The 19,598-nt window shown below is 39.4% G+C and overlaps 2 protein-coding genes across 6 annotated transcripts in view; one reads left to right on the top strand and one right to left on the bottom strand.

Moving 5' to 3' along the window:
• LOC136440950 (sorting nexin-14-like) overlaps positions 1 to 10,980 on the top strand; it is a 20,797-nt gene extending 9,817 nt beyond the window's left edge. For 3 of the 5 annotated variants that reach the window (XM_066437156.1, XM_066437154.1, XM_066437157.1), the window contains 18 exons: positions 678 to 769; positions 1,382 to 1,431; positions 1,954 to 2,066; positions 2,993 to 3,060; positions 3,396 to 3,429; positions 4,449 to 4,608; positions 4,752 to 4,854; positions 5,733 to 5,773; positions 5,949 to 6,019; positions 6,429 to 6,477; positions 7,103 to 7,220; positions 7,718 to 7,811; positions 8,749 to 8,819; positions 9,187 to 9,217; positions 9,362 to 9,426; positions 9,863 to 9,954; positions 10,339 to 10,392; positions 10,587 to 10,980. In XM_066437156.1, coding sequence (XP_066293253.1) covers positions 678 to 769; positions 1,382 to 1,431; positions 1,954 to 2,066; positions 2,993 to 3,060; positions 3,396 to 3,429; positions 4,449 to 4,608; positions 4,752 to 4,854; positions 5,733 to 5,773; positions 5,949 to 6,019; positions 6,429 to 6,477; positions 7,103 to 7,220; positions 7,718 to 7,811; positions 8,749 to 8,819; positions 9,187 to 9,217; positions 9,362 to 9,426; positions 9,863 to 9,954; positions 10,339 to 10,392; positions 10,587 to 10,619 — 1,339 coding nt within the window. In that variant the 3' untranslated portion in view covers positions 10,620 to 10,980. The remainder of the gene's footprint in view (positions 1 to 677; positions 770 to 1,381; positions 1,432 to 1,953; positions 2,067 to 2,992; positions 3,061 to 3,395; positions 3,430 to 4,448; positions 4,609 to 4,751; positions 4,855 to 5,732; positions 5,774 to 5,948; positions 6,020 to 6,428; positions 6,478 to 7,102; positions 7,221 to 7,717; positions 7,812 to 8,748; positions 8,820 to 9,186; positions 9,218 to 9,361; positions 9,427 to 9,862; positions 9,955 to 10,338; positions 10,393 to 10,586) is intronic. The other 2 variants (XM_066437155.1, XM_066437158.1) reach the window with 1 other exon arrangement.
• On the bottom strand, positions 10,457 to 19,598 carry LOC136440952 (ribosome biogenesis regulatory protein homolog). Its single transcript, XM_066437160.1, has 12 exons — positions 19,384 to 19,598; positions 18,586 to 18,697; positions 18,309 to 18,347; positions 17,892 to 17,993; positions 17,281 to 17,359; positions 16,540 to 16,647; positions 16,204 to 16,250; positions 16,029 to 16,094; positions 13,196 to 13,237; positions 12,493 to 12,591; positions 12,238 to 12,272; positions 10,457 to 11,515 (listed from the first exon to the last, which is right to left on the bottom strand). Exons 1-12 carry the CDS (start codon positions 19,533 to 19,535, stop codon positions 11,305 to 11,307), a joined length of 1,092 nt encoding a protein of 363 aa, XP_066293257.1. The 5' UTR covers positions 19,536 to 19,598; the 3' UTR covers positions 10,457 to 11,304.

Here is a 19,598-nt window from a genome sequence, read left to right as displayed (position 1 = left end):
TGCAAGTTGGGAGTGAGGATGTGAGATGTAACAAACCGGGGGTTGGGAATGGGAGGGGTGGGGAGTTAAACCTACCTGTTGTTTGAAACTGTCAAGAGTTGAAATGAGGGCGACGGAGGCTGGAAGGCTATTCCAGTCCTCGGTCGTCCTGGGGAAGATGGACTGTACATGTCTTCTGTACTCGGTTCTGGATGCAGGGACTCTGTACGCTGCCGTATGCGAATGTCTGGACGAGCGGGATGGTGCTGCAGGGGTGGGGGCAACTCTCAAGTTTATAACTACAAGGCTATTATGATACTTATAAAAAGTGATGAGTCTCGCTCTCCTACGCCTGGCTTGCAAGGTGGGCCACTTAAGTTCTTCAAGCATGTCCTGCACACTGGAGGTGCGTCTGAAATGGTTCTCCACCCACCGGGCTGCTCTACGCTGTACATTTTCCAATTTGTTAATGTCTTTAACCGTGTATGGATCCCAAAACTTCTTGATGTAGTCTTCAAAAGAAGGTTAATTCAAGACAAGGTTTATGCTAATAGTTCAATTAGCTACTGTTAGAACCGTCTGACTGTTTCAAAATCTTATCCAGTTGCTTGAGTAACTATTTTTGGCATATCTTACTACCTGGATGTCTAACCTTCATCAACGTCATTCATGAAGGTTTGCTCTCCTTCGCCCTCCAGGTCTGCTGGTAAGAAGGGCATGGAGCCGTTTGCTGCCGTGTCCAAATTTGGGAACAGGCTGAAGGGGATGCTGAGGTCCAACACAGGTGATGGTCTGTAAGGTTTACTGGTTAGGTGGACCTGTCTGTCACATGTGGCTGTCATGATCATGTCTCCATGGTTTGTACTGTTCCCATGCCAGCTGTCAGGTCATCACACTGTCATCATAACACATCACATCAAGGTCACATCTGCACTGCAGAAGGTTCTGTTACTGTGTATTGTCATGATCAATAACATTACATTGTAAATAATCTATAACTCAACACTGTAGATAACATATCATTGTAAAGAATGTAACAACACAACATCTTGTGTTATCTAGACCAAGTGTAGAATATTGTCTAATGCAAGGAAAATATGAGAAGTGTACTTCATATACAGAGCATGACTGTATGTTTATGATATAGGTAAATTGTAAGATAACCGAACTAGGTAAATGATGTACAATGTCATGTTTTTGTGGAAGTTACTGTAGAATATCACTTTTTCCATAAGGAGATACTCTTAGTGGTGTGTTTACTTCTTTCCCTTAATAAGAACTTTCAGATGACAAAATTAGAATGCTGAATGTTAATGTTACCATGTCCCAACAATATTGATATAGCTAGCTGTAGACAAAATCATGTTTCATACTGACTGTCCAAATTCCACCCCTCTTCCAGTTGATGACCGACTGCTGGCGTTATATGATGACCAGGAGGACCAAACACCAGTAAGCTGCACACCCTGTCCTTTTTCCCTGCCATTACAATTATTGCTGCATTATATTGAAAACAATGACTGAGGTTGGGATACATTTCAAGGATGCATGATTCATAACAGTAATTTTCCTGTTGTAATGATGTTTTAAAACAAACAGGTTGTGATGGTGTTAAGGGTAGTACAAGTTTGTAAAATTTGCCAGGATGTCAATGTTTAATGTCAGACAAACAACATTTAGCTCCTAAAACTCCTGAGCTAATTGCATACTACCTTGTCTAAACTTACTATTCTATTGAACCATCTGAAATTGTATTCCCTTCATCAACATATCTATTCAGAGTTTTGGTATAAAACCTTGTTCTACCAGATCCTTCATTGACGAAAGATAGCGGATGCTGTCTGAAACGTCTGACTGTTTGGAAATCTTATCCAGTTGCTTGAGTAACTATTTATGGCGTATCTTACTACCTGGATGTCTAACCTTCATCAATGTAATGTTTAATGTCCATCTCTTCCACACTCTGTTCCTCAGGACACCAGCCCCATGGAGCCGTATGAGGAGGAAATTGAGGATGAGATTGAGTCCGAGTTCATCCCGAAGGACCTTAGTGCCTGGAGGGTGGCCATCCCGAGGGCAGAATCCAGGTCAACATTCCTCCATGATTCTCTCTTAAACAAGCATGCTCTCTCTCTCTCTATCCAATTTAACGTCTTTTATTCCCCGTCACATGGGGGTTGGATGTGCTTGCACATGGATTGGGGAGCCTGTGGACTCCTCATCAAGTGCAAGTCTTTTTTGAAGCAAGACTTTTTACGGCTGGATGCCCTTCCTAACGCCAACCCAAGCTCAGAGTTTATAACTGCCCATTTGATGAGCCTAATAGATGGTACAAGAAACTTGGTTAGATAGTTCTGTGATTCACTTTATCTTTAGGCCACACCAATTTAATTTCTTGGTTTTTAAATGGATTTTTTTTAAATTTTAGCACAAGGACAATATTAAAACAGAAGGCTGGGGTGAAAACTTGCACCTGACCCTGTTTACTCCCTGAAATTGTGCGCACCAAAGTACAAACTTTCTTGGCTTCTGTTTTAATGTTGATTTTCCAATCTAGCATGTTTTTTAAAAATCTGTTAACCAAGGAATTAAATTGGTGTGGCCTTGCGGTAGCAAAATTTCCCGCCGTAAGGAAAATGGACATTTTCACTGAAGTTCAATTTCACGGTGGTGGCAAGTGATTTCCAGAACAGATGTGTGAAGGGATCATAGATTATTACTAAAGGCCTTTTCACGGTGATGATAAGTTCACGGTACAGAGGTGATAGTGAAAACAGTGAACAGATTTACAGTAAAAGAAACAAGAATTACCGTAGTTAAATTGGTCGCAAATCACAATGAAACACCTTCATATTGATCAAGTTTTCCAACTAGCATGTATATAAATAACACACTTAAGAAATGTAACATTTTCTTTAAGACAGTAGAGTTTACCACCCTTCATGTTGGAAATGTTGGCAAGATGCTTGTTACATTCACCCTGTAACTGTATGGATTTTGTTTTGTGCTTCAGGTATGAGAATGGCAAGCAGTACTATGTCTACATCATCTCAGTACAAAGAATAGACATCAGGGAAGGAGGTGAGTTAATAATCATTCCGGGTAAAGCCATCCATTACCACATTAACGTAATCATTAGACTAGTGCTAGCTTATGATGGTATATATATATATATATATGTAATTTTATCATTTTGCAAACTGTGATGTTTTCTCTTGTGACCTATCCTGAACCCAGTCGGTATGTGTGTGCAAGAAAGGTCTTCATTCATTCATTCATTATAACACTATATATAGCCTTCTTGTTGTATACAATGTCTTTTCTCTGTCATAAGTTGATAACGCTAGCTGCCCATCACCATCCATTGCTCTAAAGTTATTATCAGACGATGTAATATTGATATCTTTCTGTTACAGAAACTTCAGGACCCTCTGGATGGGAAACTACAAGGTAGGGATTGTATTATTATGTGCATTCATCCGTCTTTCATATCTCTGGAAAGTTGAGCTGAGAAATGTTATTGTTTGTGCACTGCCATTCTGTGGTCTTTTTGTTCTTTTTTTCTCCCATGGCATGAAGATTAAAATGAGTTTTTAAGATGTTAAAGGCAACCTAAGCAATATTAGGGCGCTGAAAGTCATATATTCAAAATCAATTTTTTTCTGATTTCTATCCATAGTAAGTTTAGATAACACTATCCCATCGCATATCGACCATCATGAAGCAAAAATGTGATGTTGTTGTGTAGTGGGAACTCATTGAAAATCTGAGCACTTGGAGGCCAGCCATCTTTTCAAATCTTCCGAACATGCACGATTCTGACCGACAAGTCCCGAACGCTTCCAAAGAAATAATCACGTAGTCATGGCTCAATGTGCTTGGGCATTGTGACGTCACGCGGCCGGAAGTTACCGAAAATTGTCGACAAAAAACGGTTACGGCTGGATTCTGGGCTGATTTTTTGGGGGACCCAATAAATAAAATACTCCTTTTGTGGCTTGCTTCTGAGCTATTTTTAAACGCCCAAAGTATGAAATAATGATGCAGATGTGCTAATATAGGCAAGTAAATGTAAATTGCAACCTCACCAAACAGAATTGCCTTCTCCAGAATATTTAAAGTTTTACCCCCTGAAATCGCTTAGGGCACCTTTAACAGACATTTCCTCCTACTACCTCATACCACCAAGTTTTACTGAATTGTTTAACAGTGTTACAGATGAACATTGAGCAACTATTACAACTTGTCTGCTTCAAGTTGTTGAAATTGTATATGTTTGAGTAAAACTAAATTTGGTGTCTTATTTTAATCTTATTTTATATTCGTAATTTATGGTTAAAAGTTTTTAATAAGTAGATTTTACAAATTATGAGCCCTTGTAAATAATGATGCACTTCATGTGCATATTTCTATGAAATGTCACATGCAAAGTCATGAGAAACAAAACTGAATCTGAATCTACTTCACAGAAGGTACAACGAGTTCTATGTCCTGGAGAACAAGCTGACAGAGTTCCATGGAGAGACCCTGCTGGAGGACTGCTGTCTCCCCACCAAGAGGATCCAGCTCACCAAACCCAGCCAGGAGTTCGTCGACTCCAAAATAGCCATCTTTGAAAAGTGGTTGCAGGTATTGGAAAATACTTAATTATTGAAAAATAAAGGAGGAATCTACAAGTCCCACCCAAGTAACAAGTTTACTTTTTTGTATTGTCATAATGTAGTTTAGAAGTGTAGTATTTGCTGATGTAGCCTTGCCTGTGTGCTGTGCAGATGTTGCTGACCAAGCCAGCACTGAGAGGCAGCGAGCTGGTGCACAGTTTCCTATCACCAGGGCCGGAGTTCGAGACCAGGCTGCTGATGGATGTCAACATTGGTACAAAAAACTCTTCTTCATCAAACAAAATCAACATCTTTAACACCATCATCAATCAATCAATCAATCAATCAATCAATCAATCAATCAATCAATCAAATGTTTTTTATTGTCAACAAAACTCTCGCAGCCAGAGGCTGAATTGCGGTTTGTTTTACATAGTACACGGCCACAATTAAAACAAGTCTTATTCCCAATTACATGTTAAAACAATAGAAAACATGCTTGGTCACATGCTTCCACATACGAATATACACTTTGGGTTTTTAGAATATACAACATTATCATACAATCTTACATTAGATACATCTCATTTTCCTTTCTACTGTTTACTAGGGTTGTCATCATACTCTGATACATACTATACCTTCCTAGTACATGTATCATGAACAACGGGCATATGTATATCGTTCTAATGTTGCATGTCTATACTTTGGAAATGTTACAGCTACATGTATAAGGAAAGATTATTTCGGCCAAACAGAGCTTTCCAGGTCAATTTACAAGTATGTATCCATTTCTACGACGTGGGGTCGTGTGGCGGAACAGCAGGGCGTTCAGCCCAGAACTCAGCTGTCCCGGGTTCAAATCCCCCTGACGCCACCGATGTTGTGCCCTTGGGAAAGGCACTTTACACGACTTTCCTCACCCCACCCAGGTGTAGAAATGGATATGTTGTTCTCTGTACGTGGCACTGTTGAAATAAGTTATGAAAAACTTGAGTGCAGTGCCACGTCGTCCTTGTCTGTCCAAAAACGATGTAAAAACATTTCTATATTGCCCATGATAGTATAGCAGTAAGAAACAAATTATTCAAAGTAACAAACTTTTGCTGCTTTACAGTCCCGGTAATCACTGTTTTGTTCTTTTTGGTACAGGTAAAATGTTGAAGTCAGTTCCAAACAAACTCACTAAGGAGGTAAGTGAACTTTTACCAGTCCTGTAGAAACTGACTTTTCAAAACCTCATATGCTGATTTGTTTCATAGGGAATGTCTAAATTCTGTTGTACATGACTGTAGTCTTTCACAATATATTCTTATGTCTTGCAATGAAACTATCAATCCTTTTGACAACCTGAACTTTTTCTCACAGAAAGGGCAGCACCTGGAACCTTTCCTACATGCTTTCCTGGCTTCCACGGAGACAACCAAGCCACGGCAGAGGTACATGTGCAGTCTACAGTACTGTAAGATGCATAAACGTTTGCGCTGGTTTTATGTTCGCGTTTTTACCGTGAACTTAAAACCACTGCGAAAAGCCGTTCCATTGTGTAACTGTAGTGCTACTAATACTATTGTTTCAAATGCGAAATCAAAACCACTGTGAACACTCCATTTTCTCTCTACCCCAAAATTGATTCTCAGCAAACATTTCTGCATTTACAGTTAGTACTAATGAGAGTTTGGTGCAGCAAATGTAACAAAACTGCCATGCTGTACTAAATCTGTTGTGCATCTACTAAGTAGCAAACACCTAGTACATTTTCCACTGATGAGAACATTGGTTACTACATTTCCTCCATGGCATTGTTTAGTTAGTCTTTTTAACCATTGCATATTTCCTCTCTTGCAGCAATCCAGAAGTAATTGAAGAAAGTCCCAAGGACAAAATGGAAAGGAAGGTACTCTAGTCATTTTAAATTTAAAAAAAAAAAAATTCAACAATTTTGAAAAAAAAAGATTAAGTCTTTTATTGCAAACTGTTACAACATTCACATGTAAAATGAGTTTTTGTTCTCACTTTCATGGTTATAGATATCTAACTTTTATGTAAATTACATTTCAAAGTCCAATTAAGAAATTAAGTTAGTTAAAATCCTCCCACACCATTATTGATGTATAGGGTGGTGCCCATCTCCGTTTCATAGCCCTGGGCCACACTGTGGTGAAATCACTGTAGCAGGGGGCTAGTCCACTAGCAATGTAGTGTGTTTAACTTCCATACTGTTTCAGAAGTATGTACCATTTTTATAAAGTCTTTGGTATGACTCAATGCGCCTCTTGTCCAGAGGTGTCCTACCTGGGGCTTGAACCCCAGTCCTTCTGGTCCAAGTAATTTGAACCAGATGTGGTGAGAGACAGAAGCGCAGACCACAGGGACACCCCTCCCAATTAAGAAATTTATTTATTTATTTGTTCGGCTGCGTACGATGTACAGCAGCCAAGGCTGCCCGACTAGCTATTGCTATTACAAGGGGCCAGCCTTTAAGAAATACATTTGTGATATTTATATTTGACCATGTGCAGATCTCCTACCCGATCTATGGGAACAATGCAGCTGGTTTGGTCAGCATCCACAACACAGAGCCTGAAGGGCTGCAGGTCAGGGGGCTGCATGGGGCTGCAGACTTCCTCCTGTACATAGGTCAGTTTGTTTGTTTGTTTGAACCTTTGTTTATTCATGTTAAGCTCAAATCGTCATGCAGGCCGCTTTTCATTGAAGTCATGAGGGAAGAGGTAAGGGTCGGATACAGTGTAACAGAGATACAAAGTCATTTGAGTCCTAATAACTCTATCAACATGTCACATATGTATGGTACAACAATATACAATTGCTACAACGTACAACATATAGTAGGGCACAGTTCTACCTGTGCATCAGTAGGAACAATGTAGAGTAGGGTAAACTCTCCCTTTTCTATGTCTAGCCTCTGTCTTTTCATATAGTAGACATTCAATATTTCCACCTAAAAGTGGTGGAAGGAAGTTTAGGAAACTCTAAGGAAGTTTTGATTCTCACATAGAAGCTATTGTTTAAGAAAACAGTAGGAGTATCCCATGGTATATACATCAGCAGAAGCATACAGGGTCGTCACAGTGGGGCCGTCATTAACATCCTGCTTTCCCTGCTGTTTTCCGCAGCACGAACTGTGTACAAGGTCCCGACGTGGTTCCACCATGTTGCCATGGCAGCCAGAATCGTTGGTAAACACGCACTGGAAGGTTACCTGGACAGGTGGGAGCCATGCTTCATTGTTTTTGGCTTTGCTCTGTGTGATACTGTTAAACTCGGTATTGTAAATGTATCTTTCTCAAATGAATGAATGGTTTATTTATGTCCCAAGACAAAACATACATAGCAGCCTACACTGGCTGAAGTGAAGTATGATTTACATATAAAAATAGTCTAAAAGCATTAAAGATACATACTATAAACATTTCATACTTACAAGACTCAATTTAAAATATATGCGTACTCGTTTATGTGCTTTTTTGTGGCGCCAACACTTTGTCATTTAGTAGGTCGACCAGGTAACTTAGTGTAGTCTTACGATATCTAGCGGTCCTACATTTGAACTGCGTTATCTGGCACGTGTTTAGACCTAAGGTTCTAAATCTAAATCTTGTTTGAACTGTTTATGACAGATCAAGTCCTGAATGGAATATAAGCTGTCAGCAGTGGTTACCCTTACTAAGAGATCATTGTTGTGCAGTTGTACGGTATTTGTGATACTGGAAAGCTGTCAGCCAGACAGAAGTAATGTGCCTTGGCCTCAAACATGTACTGCACTTCCATTATGATGTGATTGAACAAATAATTCATATTGTGGTGGTCTGTTTCTGTGTAGCTATCTTGCATACTGATATGTGATACTGGAAAGCTGTTAGCCAGACAGAAGTAATGTGCCTTTGTCTCATACATGTACTGTAAATAACTTTAATATAGCGGCAGGAAAATTGGTTGAGGGAAAATGGAGTAGGTCACGGTACTTAATTTTAACGTTGGGAACAAACATTACTGTCTCAAATATTAGTGATCAAATAATAGCAATGATGAAATTTTAGCTGTTGACTAGTGACCGTTAAATCAGCTAAAATTAAGTTACAGTTAACAAATGAAGAATTACAGTATTGAACAAATAATTCATATTTTGGTGGTTTGTTTCGTGCAGCTATCTTGCAGGCAAGATAGAGCAGGTGAAGCAGGAGCACCAGGTGGTGGGACTCATCCACTTACTCCGAGGTCAGTCTGTCTCAATATCACTGCATAGTAAAGCAGAGACTGATACTGTTCATTCTAAAGAGACGGGTATGGTTTGGATTCCATGTCAGATCATTACTGTAAACTTTCAGGAAACCATACTCGTAACATACGATCATGGCTGCCTAAAAGTTGATTACTATTCAGTTAATTGTGCTACCCTTTAATACTCAATATGATGGGCAGATGCTTTGTGTAAAATGGAATGTACATAGATCAAAGGAAAGTGTTAAGTTTCCAAAAAGACTGTTAGACAGCATACCATCCTGCTTAATTACATCTCAACAGAGATGAACCACAGTGTACTACAGCAGTGCTTTGTGTAATTATCCCCTCCATCACTTTTCAGATGTGCTGTTCTTCGACAATGACCCTCCCAGGTAAGGAATTTCTTTACTCTAGATCTGCACTAAATGATGAATGGTTTTTGGGCAGTATTTTCTGGACTATTCTATTTGTAACAGGATTTTTTTTAATGTCTCCATCAAGGATTATCTAAGTCTTTGTTTGCTTTCCCTACACAGAACTGATGAGGACAAGAGAGTCCGGGGAGAAGAGACACTAAAGGAGATGAAAGCTTTCTTGCCAAGTGAGTTTTCCTTATGAGGAGGATCTCCAATGATGAATAGTGCTTATCTTAATCTCCAAGCAGATCTAATGGTTGCGAAGACCGTATCCAACTGGCAGAAGAAGTTTTTATTGCAACCATTAGATCTGCTTGGAGATTATGCTTATTTGTCTGTTCTAGACAGTTGATTTTAAAACTGAGGTTACCGTAAATGCATTTAAGTTCGAGTGGTTTTTACTTTGCGCTATTAAAGGGGAAAATGAAGTGTTCACGGTGGTTTTAATTTCGCGGCAGTCACATACGGCTACAGTATTGGACAAAAATATTCGTGGTGGTTTTAAGTTCGCGGTGAAACGGTTGCCGCAAAAACCGCAAACATGAACATTTCTGCATTTACTTGTTAACTGGCAACAAGAGAGGTTTTCCAAGAAGTATTGTTTACTGTCATCCTCTACAGAACTGTTTGTGATGGTGATTGGAGCTGAGAAGCAGCACATTGGGACCAAGACTATATTTGACGCACTTCAGAAGCCGAGGCTGAATAAGCAGGTACATGTACTAGAAGGCCGACTTCTCAAAATCACAAATTTGGTTATTTTTCTCACATCCTTGTCCTAAGCGCAGCAGTAGGGTTTGGGCTGGCGTTAGGAAGGGCATCAAGCCGTAAAAACTCTTGCTACAAAAAAGACTTGCACTTGATGAGGAGTTCTGGGGCTCCCCCATCCATGTGCAAGCACGTCCAACCCCCATATGATGGGGAAGAAAAGACGTAAAATTGGAGAGAGATCCTTACTCAACGTTTAGACTATAATGTTATTTGAAGATTTTGTTACATTAGATAAGCCAAAATGTATATCAGCTGTAGATTTCCCTACTTGCAAATTATGTTTTCCTGTGGGTCATTTTTCTGACTTTTTGCCTGTTCTGTTTCAGCTGGGGTTTGTGTTGCTTGACCTTGCAATACTGGAATTCTTTCCAGAAATCCAGGTAGGCAATTTTAAGTGCATCAAATTGTTCTTTTCATAATTTGCACAAGATGGGAACAACATGGTAACATGTCTGATGGTTTTTATTTAAAAACTATTTGGTCAGTAATCGTATGATGAAATTACATGTTTATTGTTTTGTGTTTTCCATAATACATTCCTTTGTACTCACTAAGTGTCCTCTTTTCACCCTAGGACCTATCTGACACACAACAAACTGGCAAATAAAAGTTCTAAACTTGTACTGCAACAATTTGGAGGGGAATTGATTATGTATTCTTGGGGACGACAAGAACAGGATGCAACCACGACTGATATGTTGATACTTGTTTATTCCAGAGTAAAAATCATGTCCTAATAGAACTTATTATTGAGTATATAGATGTTATGTATATGTGGCGTGACACTTGTGCCAATGATATCTATTTATAATCAGAACAAAAATACTTCTCTTTCAGTGTCAGTTATATTGTGAAGCAATAATGGATACAAAACAGAACTTTCTAGTCATGTACATGTGTTGTTGATGGACATCTCATATATTCTGTGAAAGTATGTATGGCAGTAAATAAAGACAAATCTTTCTGAAGCCTTCAGTTTGTGATTCCATTGAATCTTATTTCAAAGGAAACTAATCTATAATCCTGTCTAGGCCACACCAATTTAATTTCTTGGTTTAACAGATTTTTTAAAATAATTTCAGCAAAAAAAAAATTAAGAAAACAGAAGGCTGGGGTGAAAACTTGCACCTGACCCTGTTCACTCCCTGAAATTGTGTGCACCAAAGTACAAACTTTCCTCTGAGATTCTGTTTGCCTGTTGATTTTTCAATCTAGCAATTTTTTTTCTCAAAATTCCGTTAACCAAGAAATTAAAATGTTGTGACCTAAACTGAAGAAAAATTAACATTAATTTATCTGCCTTTTCCCTTCCCTTTCCCCTTCCCTCCCATTCCTTTCCCCTTTCCTCCCATACCTTTGGCCCCCTTCCCTTTTCCAGCTTTGCCCTTTTTCCCAAAACCTCCAGATCCCTTTTTCCCAAAACCGCCAGATCCTTTTTTTCGAGGAGGCCCTCTCCTGTTCTTCACTTTTCCAGCTCGTTTTCTCCTATCATCTGATGAAGCCCTGAGAATTCAAGAGACAAAGGTTCAGTTTCCTGGTTTGGTAGATCTGTATCTGTATTTATAAAGCCGGTACAATCGCCATTAGGCGTAACACACCAGCTTCGCAGGCATGCGGCGCGGCAGCAGCTGGTCATATTACACCAAACAGTCTGTTACACCTACCTAGTCTTTGCATATCTGACTGCAACCGTTCTTTAAAGCACCTTAGTGAAGATGCTCCTACAGTACTTCATTCTACTATGGTTCTCGGAAAATACGAATTTTTGAACACATCAATCCTTGGCTGATAACTCTGGTACTTAAAAGCATGACTATTTCTAGTCCTCTTCTGAGCTGGCATTAGTTTAAAATACACTAATTGTTCTGGTGTATTTAGCCTAGTTTCTGCCTTATTCAGTTCAAGTATGGCAATTGATAAGCTTATAATGTTACAGCAGAAATCAACATTTTGTTAGAATCAGGTTTTCGCACTCTGAAGATGCTCTCAAAATTGTAACCAAACGTGAACGAAATGGCTAGGGGATATAATGACAGCAAAACTAATGAGACATACCGGGTATATGTTTGTGTGCTGTGGGCAAATAAAATGCAATTCATTGCTACACCAAGTAGACTTTCTTACAAAGTCAGGTATTCCAAGCTTTTTTTCTGGAAGACTTCATCATGATGTTCAGATACTTTCCAGTCTCACGAGAAAAATGGTAAAAAAATGCCCAAACTTACTCTTGGTCTACCTCGGTCATCACCCTGTTGACAGCCTGGAATAAACAAAATCTGTCAATTGAAGTCACATATATACACAGGCTTGGAGCCGTATTGCAACAACAATTCATCATACATGTATTTCTATATTGCTTTATTCTTAAAGTTTATACTGAGACCTTGAATTCAGTATGAGCATAGAGACTCAAACGCTTTCTTACAATACTTCAACCATGCTAGTGATGCTACCAAATAGTCTTTCTGAGTATGTTTTACCTTTGTAATATCCATTTTGGGTTTCTTGTTCTCCATAACGTTGATGATGTTCAGTTGTTGTTCCTTCTCCTTCTTGAAGTCCCCAATGGCTGGCTCAAACTGGGAAGGACAGAAACAAAAAGTGGCTTCAGATAGAATATTGAACATGCTAACAACAGAACATTTTCCATGAGTCACAAACTGGAACCTTAAATTTTGCTCAATTAAGTTTAATGCAATCTTGATGCTACATCAAACTTAAATGCTGTATTGATCTTACTGCAAACAAAAAAACAATCTACTCAATCCCTATTCCTAAGCAGACTATGCAGCATCACTTGTGCCTAAATGCATAATTTATTTTAAAATCTGACAAACTAATGGATGAAATAATTTGCAGACCAATCTGCAAATCGTATACACCTAGAAGTTGCTTCTACTTTGCTTTTTTATTAAAAGCGATCTCTTTTGATTATACCGCTAGATTTCCGTTTTTGCCATCCATGGACAAAGGCCTCGAGAATTCAGACAATAAAGGTTTTATCATTGAATACACGTAATCATTACACACAACAAAAAAATGAGTCCATGCAAGCAGTTTTCACTGCGACAAAGATTTTGTCAAGACATGATGTTGACCTATATATCTATGATGAGCCCCTGTCTGTCCCAAACTACATACAGTTACTGAGTACTTGACAAAACACAATCTGTTATGTCTCACCTTTCTCTTCTTCCCTACATGCTTTGCCTCTTTCTCTTTAGGCTGTAAACAGAAATGTTAATTTCAGTACACCTTGGACATAAACAAATTTTGCAGAAATTACTTCTATCATCATCATCAAGTAGATGTCACTACTATATTGTAGATCGGTTGAGGGAATTATTTTCCAGAGACAAGATCTGCCCTGTTTGGATTTTCATATTTAACACTTTACTTGCCTTGAAAAAACTTTCAAAATAAACCATGTTTAAATTTGTGCTTTGAAGCCTCTATTTACAGATAAATTGCATCACAGGGTGCGAAATACCCGGTTGCGCACTTGCGCAGCGCAACAATATTTTGGTTGGCGCAACTTATCTCTTAACCCAGGTTGCGCGGTGCGCTACCTAAATTTTGGGCCGGAGAAATCGATTTTGCGGCAATTACTTGGACGAAGTAGAAAATAATTGGACCAAGGAAGCTCACACACCCGTGTGGTGTGCACACACACTCGCTCTCAGTCTCGTAAACTTTCAAACCAAACATATGAATCGACCCCCAACTAAACAAGTTAATAAAGTTACCGATACTTTTTCACTCGTTTGCATCCATATTCAACCTGTTTTATTGTGCCTGGATCGCAAAATTCGTCGGAAAGAGAGCGCGGCTTAGCGCTCGTGATACGCGCCGTTTTGAGTATCAAGACATGGTCACGGAAAAAGTTAATAGGGCAGTCAATATAGGTCAGATCAAGCATACAAATGTGACTCTGATACCGTGACAAGTTCACCAATCTCCTGTAGTGCTTCAGAGGAATCAGACTTTTGTGAGAAACGAGATTTTTTTAGTCAAACTTGACCTATTTTTCGCTGGTTTCGCCATTGTTTCAACCCCAAATACGCACCTTATGGGGGTTTCGCGGCACCCGTTATAGGGTTACGAGACTACTGTCTTATCCGATATATACAAATATAACTACTTAAAAAGCTGCAAATGTCTTCACATTAATTGAGCAACATTCTCACAAGGGGGCAGCTGTAGATATACGGAGAGTGCTGTAGATATATGAAGGAATAACCTGTAGATTGGGGGAGAAGACTGGAGAATGAAAGAGACGCATGGAGAAAGCTGGAAACATGGAGAAAGCTGAAGAATGATGGACAAAGCTGTAGAATTTGGGAGAATACTGGAGGATGCATGATATAGAACCATGGAGAAAGCTGAAGAATGAAGAATAAACCTGTAGTTTTGGGGAACCATGGAGAAGGTAGGAGTGAAGAAAAAACCTGTAGATTTTGGGAGAATCGCAGAGCTAGAGAATGATAGAGACGCATGGAGGAAGCTGGAGACAGGCGGAGAGAGCTTTTTCTTCATGATTCTGCAGCGTTCTCCGTCTGTCTCCAGCTTTCTCTATTTTTTCTCCATGATTCTCCCGATATCTACAGGTCTTTCCTTCATTCTTCATTCTCCCTCTGACTCCAGCTTATTCCTCCATTCTGCAGCACTCTCCGCATATATATAGCTGCCCCCTTGTGAGAATGTTGCTCAATAAATGTGCAGCTTTTCAAGTAGTTATATTTGCATATATCGGATAAGACAACGATCCCATAACCTGGTGCCGCGAAACCCCCATTTGGTGCGTATTTGGGGTTGAAAACTATAGCGAAACCATAGAAAACCCGGTGGAAAATTGGTCAACTTGACTCGACAAATCTCGTTTCTCACAAATGTCTGATTCCTCTGATGTACTGTAGGAGATTAGTCAACTTGTCACAATAACGGAGACACCTTTATATGCTTGATCTGACCTATTTTGACTGCACTATTGATTTTTTTCCCTGACCATGTCTTGATACTCAAAACGGCGCGTATCACTCGGCTCTTGTCCGCCATGTTGAATTCATCGACTCTCGCTGAATATCGCGTGATTGCGCGAGAGTAATGACGTGTAATCTGCAGTACCGGCAACTACTGATAGAGGGCAGTGTTTGAGTTGCTGTGTATTTCTATGGGCAAAATGTTGCTAGTGCTTTTTTTGGGGCAAAATTAAAAATTACAGAAGTGGAGATGGAGCCACTTTACTAATAATAAGCTGGGATTTAAAGATTCTTTACTTTGCAACAATGATTATAGAATAAACAATGTTGTGACAGTGAGATAAAAACTGGACAATGACATAGACTATTGTATTTATTCTATGATTATCATACATGTACATCATTGATAACTCACCTGTGAATTTTCTAATAAAAAATATAGGTGATTTTATTCCGGGGGTACTTTTATTAGATTTTGAAAATAGGCCCAGTAGCAACTTTTATGTAAGGGATGAGAATAATGTACAGGTACAAGTCCTATTGCAGTGTAACTATTGCAGTGTATTGCTAGAGCAGAAAAAGCAAAAAGTCTATGGGTGTTGAAAAAAGGATTTATTTGTACTAAAAAAATAGCCGTGCCGTGTCACATGAATTGTATAAGTTTGTTTGTTGTGGGTTGTGGTGTTTTATTAACATTGTATATCATTGAATTTTATTTTGAAACAAAAACACATTTAAGATCTCTAAAAAGGTCTCAAGATTTCTCAAGGTTCTGAGATTTTTTCAAAGCATCTCGAGAAGGAAATGGAAAAATCTTGAGATGCTTCGAAACCATTTTGGAAAAAACTTGAGACCTTTTCAAGGATCTCAAGATTGTCTCATAAAATCTTAAGATTCATCACAACATCTTGATATTTTCAGAATAAATCTTGAGATTTTTTTCATTTTCAACGAAGCGTGAAGACCCCCGCTGTTCTACATGTAATAGGAAAATGAACTGGAAGTCTGAAAGTTTCAAGAGCTGTAACATCACTTACCAATTTCTCTGTAAACTTCCCCAGTGAGGCAGTAGACTTTTTTGCTAGGTGGAGGGCCAATCCAACCTGTAGGTAAACACGTCATCAATCACCTACCAAAAAAAAGTCTGATGTAAAATGAAAAATCCATACCAGCACAATATACACTTTGGAGGGTAACAAGTTTTACACCTACCTCTTCCTTGGAGGGTTTTTCAGTGGGAGTGAGTCCAACTCCTGGCACTGCAAGGGGAAATGAAGGAATACTTCAGAACACTTGTACCAAAAATATGTAATGATATATGTTGATAGTGTTATTAGCACTCATATGACTGTGTATCTCTGCTATATTGTATCTGACCCTTACCTCTTCCCTCATGACCTCAATGAAAAGCGGCCTGCGTGCCGATTCAAGCTTATGAATAAACAAAGTTCAAACAAACAAACAAACTTACACATTGGCACTCAAGACACAGTAAAACTCCATGATAAAGAAGAAGCATCAACCGTAACTATGAACAAGTCATCAGACCTTTAGACTTGGTTCCCCTGGCGATGTTTCGGAGTCTCTGCAGCTCGTTCTTGGCTACTCGCTCCTTCTTAGCCTTCATTCTCTTCTCAAACTGGTCCTCATTTGGGTCTGGGAAAATAAAGTGAGATTTCAAATTCAAATGAAAGCAGTTAAAATACAGGCCCATCATCAAGCAAAAGTCTTCCTTCTAAACCTTGATTCAATGTACAGTTGTCATATATAACAAATGCTAAAATTGCTGGAAGGATCATTGCCAGCTGGACACATGTTAACATCAATCTTGAACACAGAGATCTCTCACAGCTGACTGTTAGGACACGGGCAGCTGTGAGTGTGAAGCAACTCTCAGACTGGGATCTTCATCTGCTGACCATACCGCAGGCAAACGTACAGTCTTTTAAGGGCAGTTTACAGTACCAGGGGCCAACACTTTGGAATAGACTCTCTGCTGATCACAGACAAAGGTTGATGGCGTTCAAAAATGGACTGTAGCTAGATATTTTTACTGTTACTGAACGAAATTGATGTTTTTAGCTTTATAAATAATGTAATATGTGTAATACTATGTTCTTGCTTACGTGTAATTGTATTGTATATATACGTGTCCAGGAACACCTGAAAAACAGGCCACAGGCCAGCCGTCTGAGTGTGATTTTCCCCGGTGAAATAAATAAATGATGATGATGAAAACAACAAACCTACCAAACTACACTGTGGGCTCAGTCATAACCAGCTTCTTACCTGCATTTCCAGGTACTTCGATGACCCAGTCTTTTGTCTCATCATTGGCTCTCTTGTAGCCCCACCTGGGTTTCCAATCCTACAGGGAGAAACATCACAGGACAGTCTATCAGAACCATTAGGAGATCTTTGTCTTCTCTACACAGTGATATGTAATGACAGAAAAGTGATCTACAGCACTTGTCTATCACAGACATGTCCAGACACACCACACCATAGATACACAATGCTTCTAGCTCTTTCTGGGCGGTGCCAGAGTTTAGCTGATTCATGATTTTTAACTTATCGGTGCACACACCACTTCATCCGTGACAGGGGTCTGTGGTAGTGCGTTTAATTCCATGACGAAATGCCCAATTTTCCGCATTATTTTTGACAGGAAAATACCTTTTCCCCCCTAACATTTACTAAAATTGGAGAGGTTGCAGAAATTGAAACTCAGTTCTCCTCATAGCTAGAGGGATATCCTGGACGAGACGGTCGCTAGACGTGAGGGTGTGCAACCTCGAATTGAGACCCAAAATAAACTGGGGTGTGCCTCCTAATCGGGGCCAGGGTCTTCAGCTGGAGAAATCATATTGCCGCCCATGGCTACAACTTTAAGGCCTCACCTTCGCTTCTTCGTCCCAGACCATTCTGCCCTTCTTTCTCTTCTGTATGCCCTTCAGAAGGGCGTACTGCTCCCATTTGGTCTGAAGTTTGGCCTTGGGAATCTGTGTAAGAAAAGCAGATGTCTATCTTAAACCATATGGGTGAAATGAAGGAAGACTGATTGCGGCTGTAGGATGTTTCTACTACTGCAGCAGCAGAAAACAGTGGACTACTATGGGTAAAATCTGAAATACCGGTACGATGTAGCAAACAAAACATTAAATACACACACTTCTCACATGATTATATTCTAATAGTATACATGTGTCTCTTTGAGTCTTAAACAATACAGGTAAAAGGATAGTAAAAGTTGTACTATAAAAATACAGTCTGACACTGATAATCTAATCCATGGTTGCTATTTCAGTGAGACTTACAGGTTTTTCTCTTGGCAGAACAGTGGTAGTTTCAGGGAGCTGAAAAGTAGCCAAAGACAAAAGTAATTTAGTAATTGACACAATTACAATAGACAATATATAACTTCTCGTATTCATAATACAGCATATTCATAACATGGGGAGACACTGACAGCAGCACTGAATCACCTATATGGACATGAAAGTATTCCACAGACAAATATATTGTAACTACTGACTAGTCACTCATTACTGCAAGTTGTATCAGCGGAGCTAGTACTACCAACGAGTGGAGTACCTTGACACAGATGGCCTCCTCCACCCTCTCTGTGGGCAGCTTCCAGATGGCATTAAACAACAGCTGAGTGTTGTCTCTGGCCTGGGACTTCAGGTATGCCTCCTTGTCACCTCTGATGTACACACAGGGTACAGAGTAGTCATTACACAATTTCAAATATATACACTTTTAAGAAATTGAGTAATGTTACTTGATACTCACCAAATATAATTGTTCTAACTTAAAAGTTAGAACAATTATATTTGGTGAGTATCAAGTATTAAAAGTTAGAACAATTATATTTGGTGAGTATCAAGTAACATTACTCAATTTCTTTGCAACACATCTTTTCCAATGACCTCAACTGATTGATCAAGCTTATAACCTCTTTGGTCACAAGTACATGATTAAATTTATGTGGATTTGTGAGCTACCTTCACAGTCACAGGATGTATGGACATCATTGTGTTTGTTGCCATGATTTCTACTCTAATGTCTATCGAAGTGTCCTCGTTACTTTCCCTACTTGTGTTGTGCTTGTTGTAGATCCACACGAGCTTTTGATTTGAATGCCTAATTTGCTTCACTTATAGCTGTTACTAGTATTGTTCTTGGTACTTCGTACGTTAAAGCAGAGGAAAGTAACTTCGGGAGCCTTGTTCGTAATGTAACCGTAACGTTTTGTCTAGAGAAGAGGCACATGTACGTCAAACGTGATCAATTTGGAATATGGATGAAAGACATACATGTGCCAGCAGCATGGCCACGCTTGCCCCCCTCCCCCTTTAAACATATATTGTAACCCTTTAAAATCCTTACCTAAGCTTCTTCAGATCCAGAGGATTTTGGTCAACTGTCAGAAGATTTCCCAAGTCCAATTGTGGTTCAATATCTTTTTGTACCTCTATGGTTTTGTATTTAGAGGCCTGACTTTGAGTCACACTTTCCAACACGTCTTCCACCGTCGCCATGATGATGATGATGATGACCGATTTTAGGGGGAAAAGCGCCACCTAGTGACGGTGACGGGTCCC

The sequence above is a fragment of the Branchiostoma lanceolatum genome, chromosome 8 (assembly GCF_035083965.1).
Source record: "Branchiostoma lanceolatum isolate klBraLanc5 chromosome 8, klBraLanc5.hap2, whole genome shotgun sequence".
NCBI classification, from domain to species: domain Eukaryota; kingdom Metazoa; phylum Chordata; class Leptocardii; order Amphioxiformes; family Branchiostomatidae; genus Branchiostoma; species Branchiostoma lanceolatum.
Note: the sequence above shows the minus strand (reverse complement) of the source record. Positions and strands in the feature narration are given on the sequence as shown.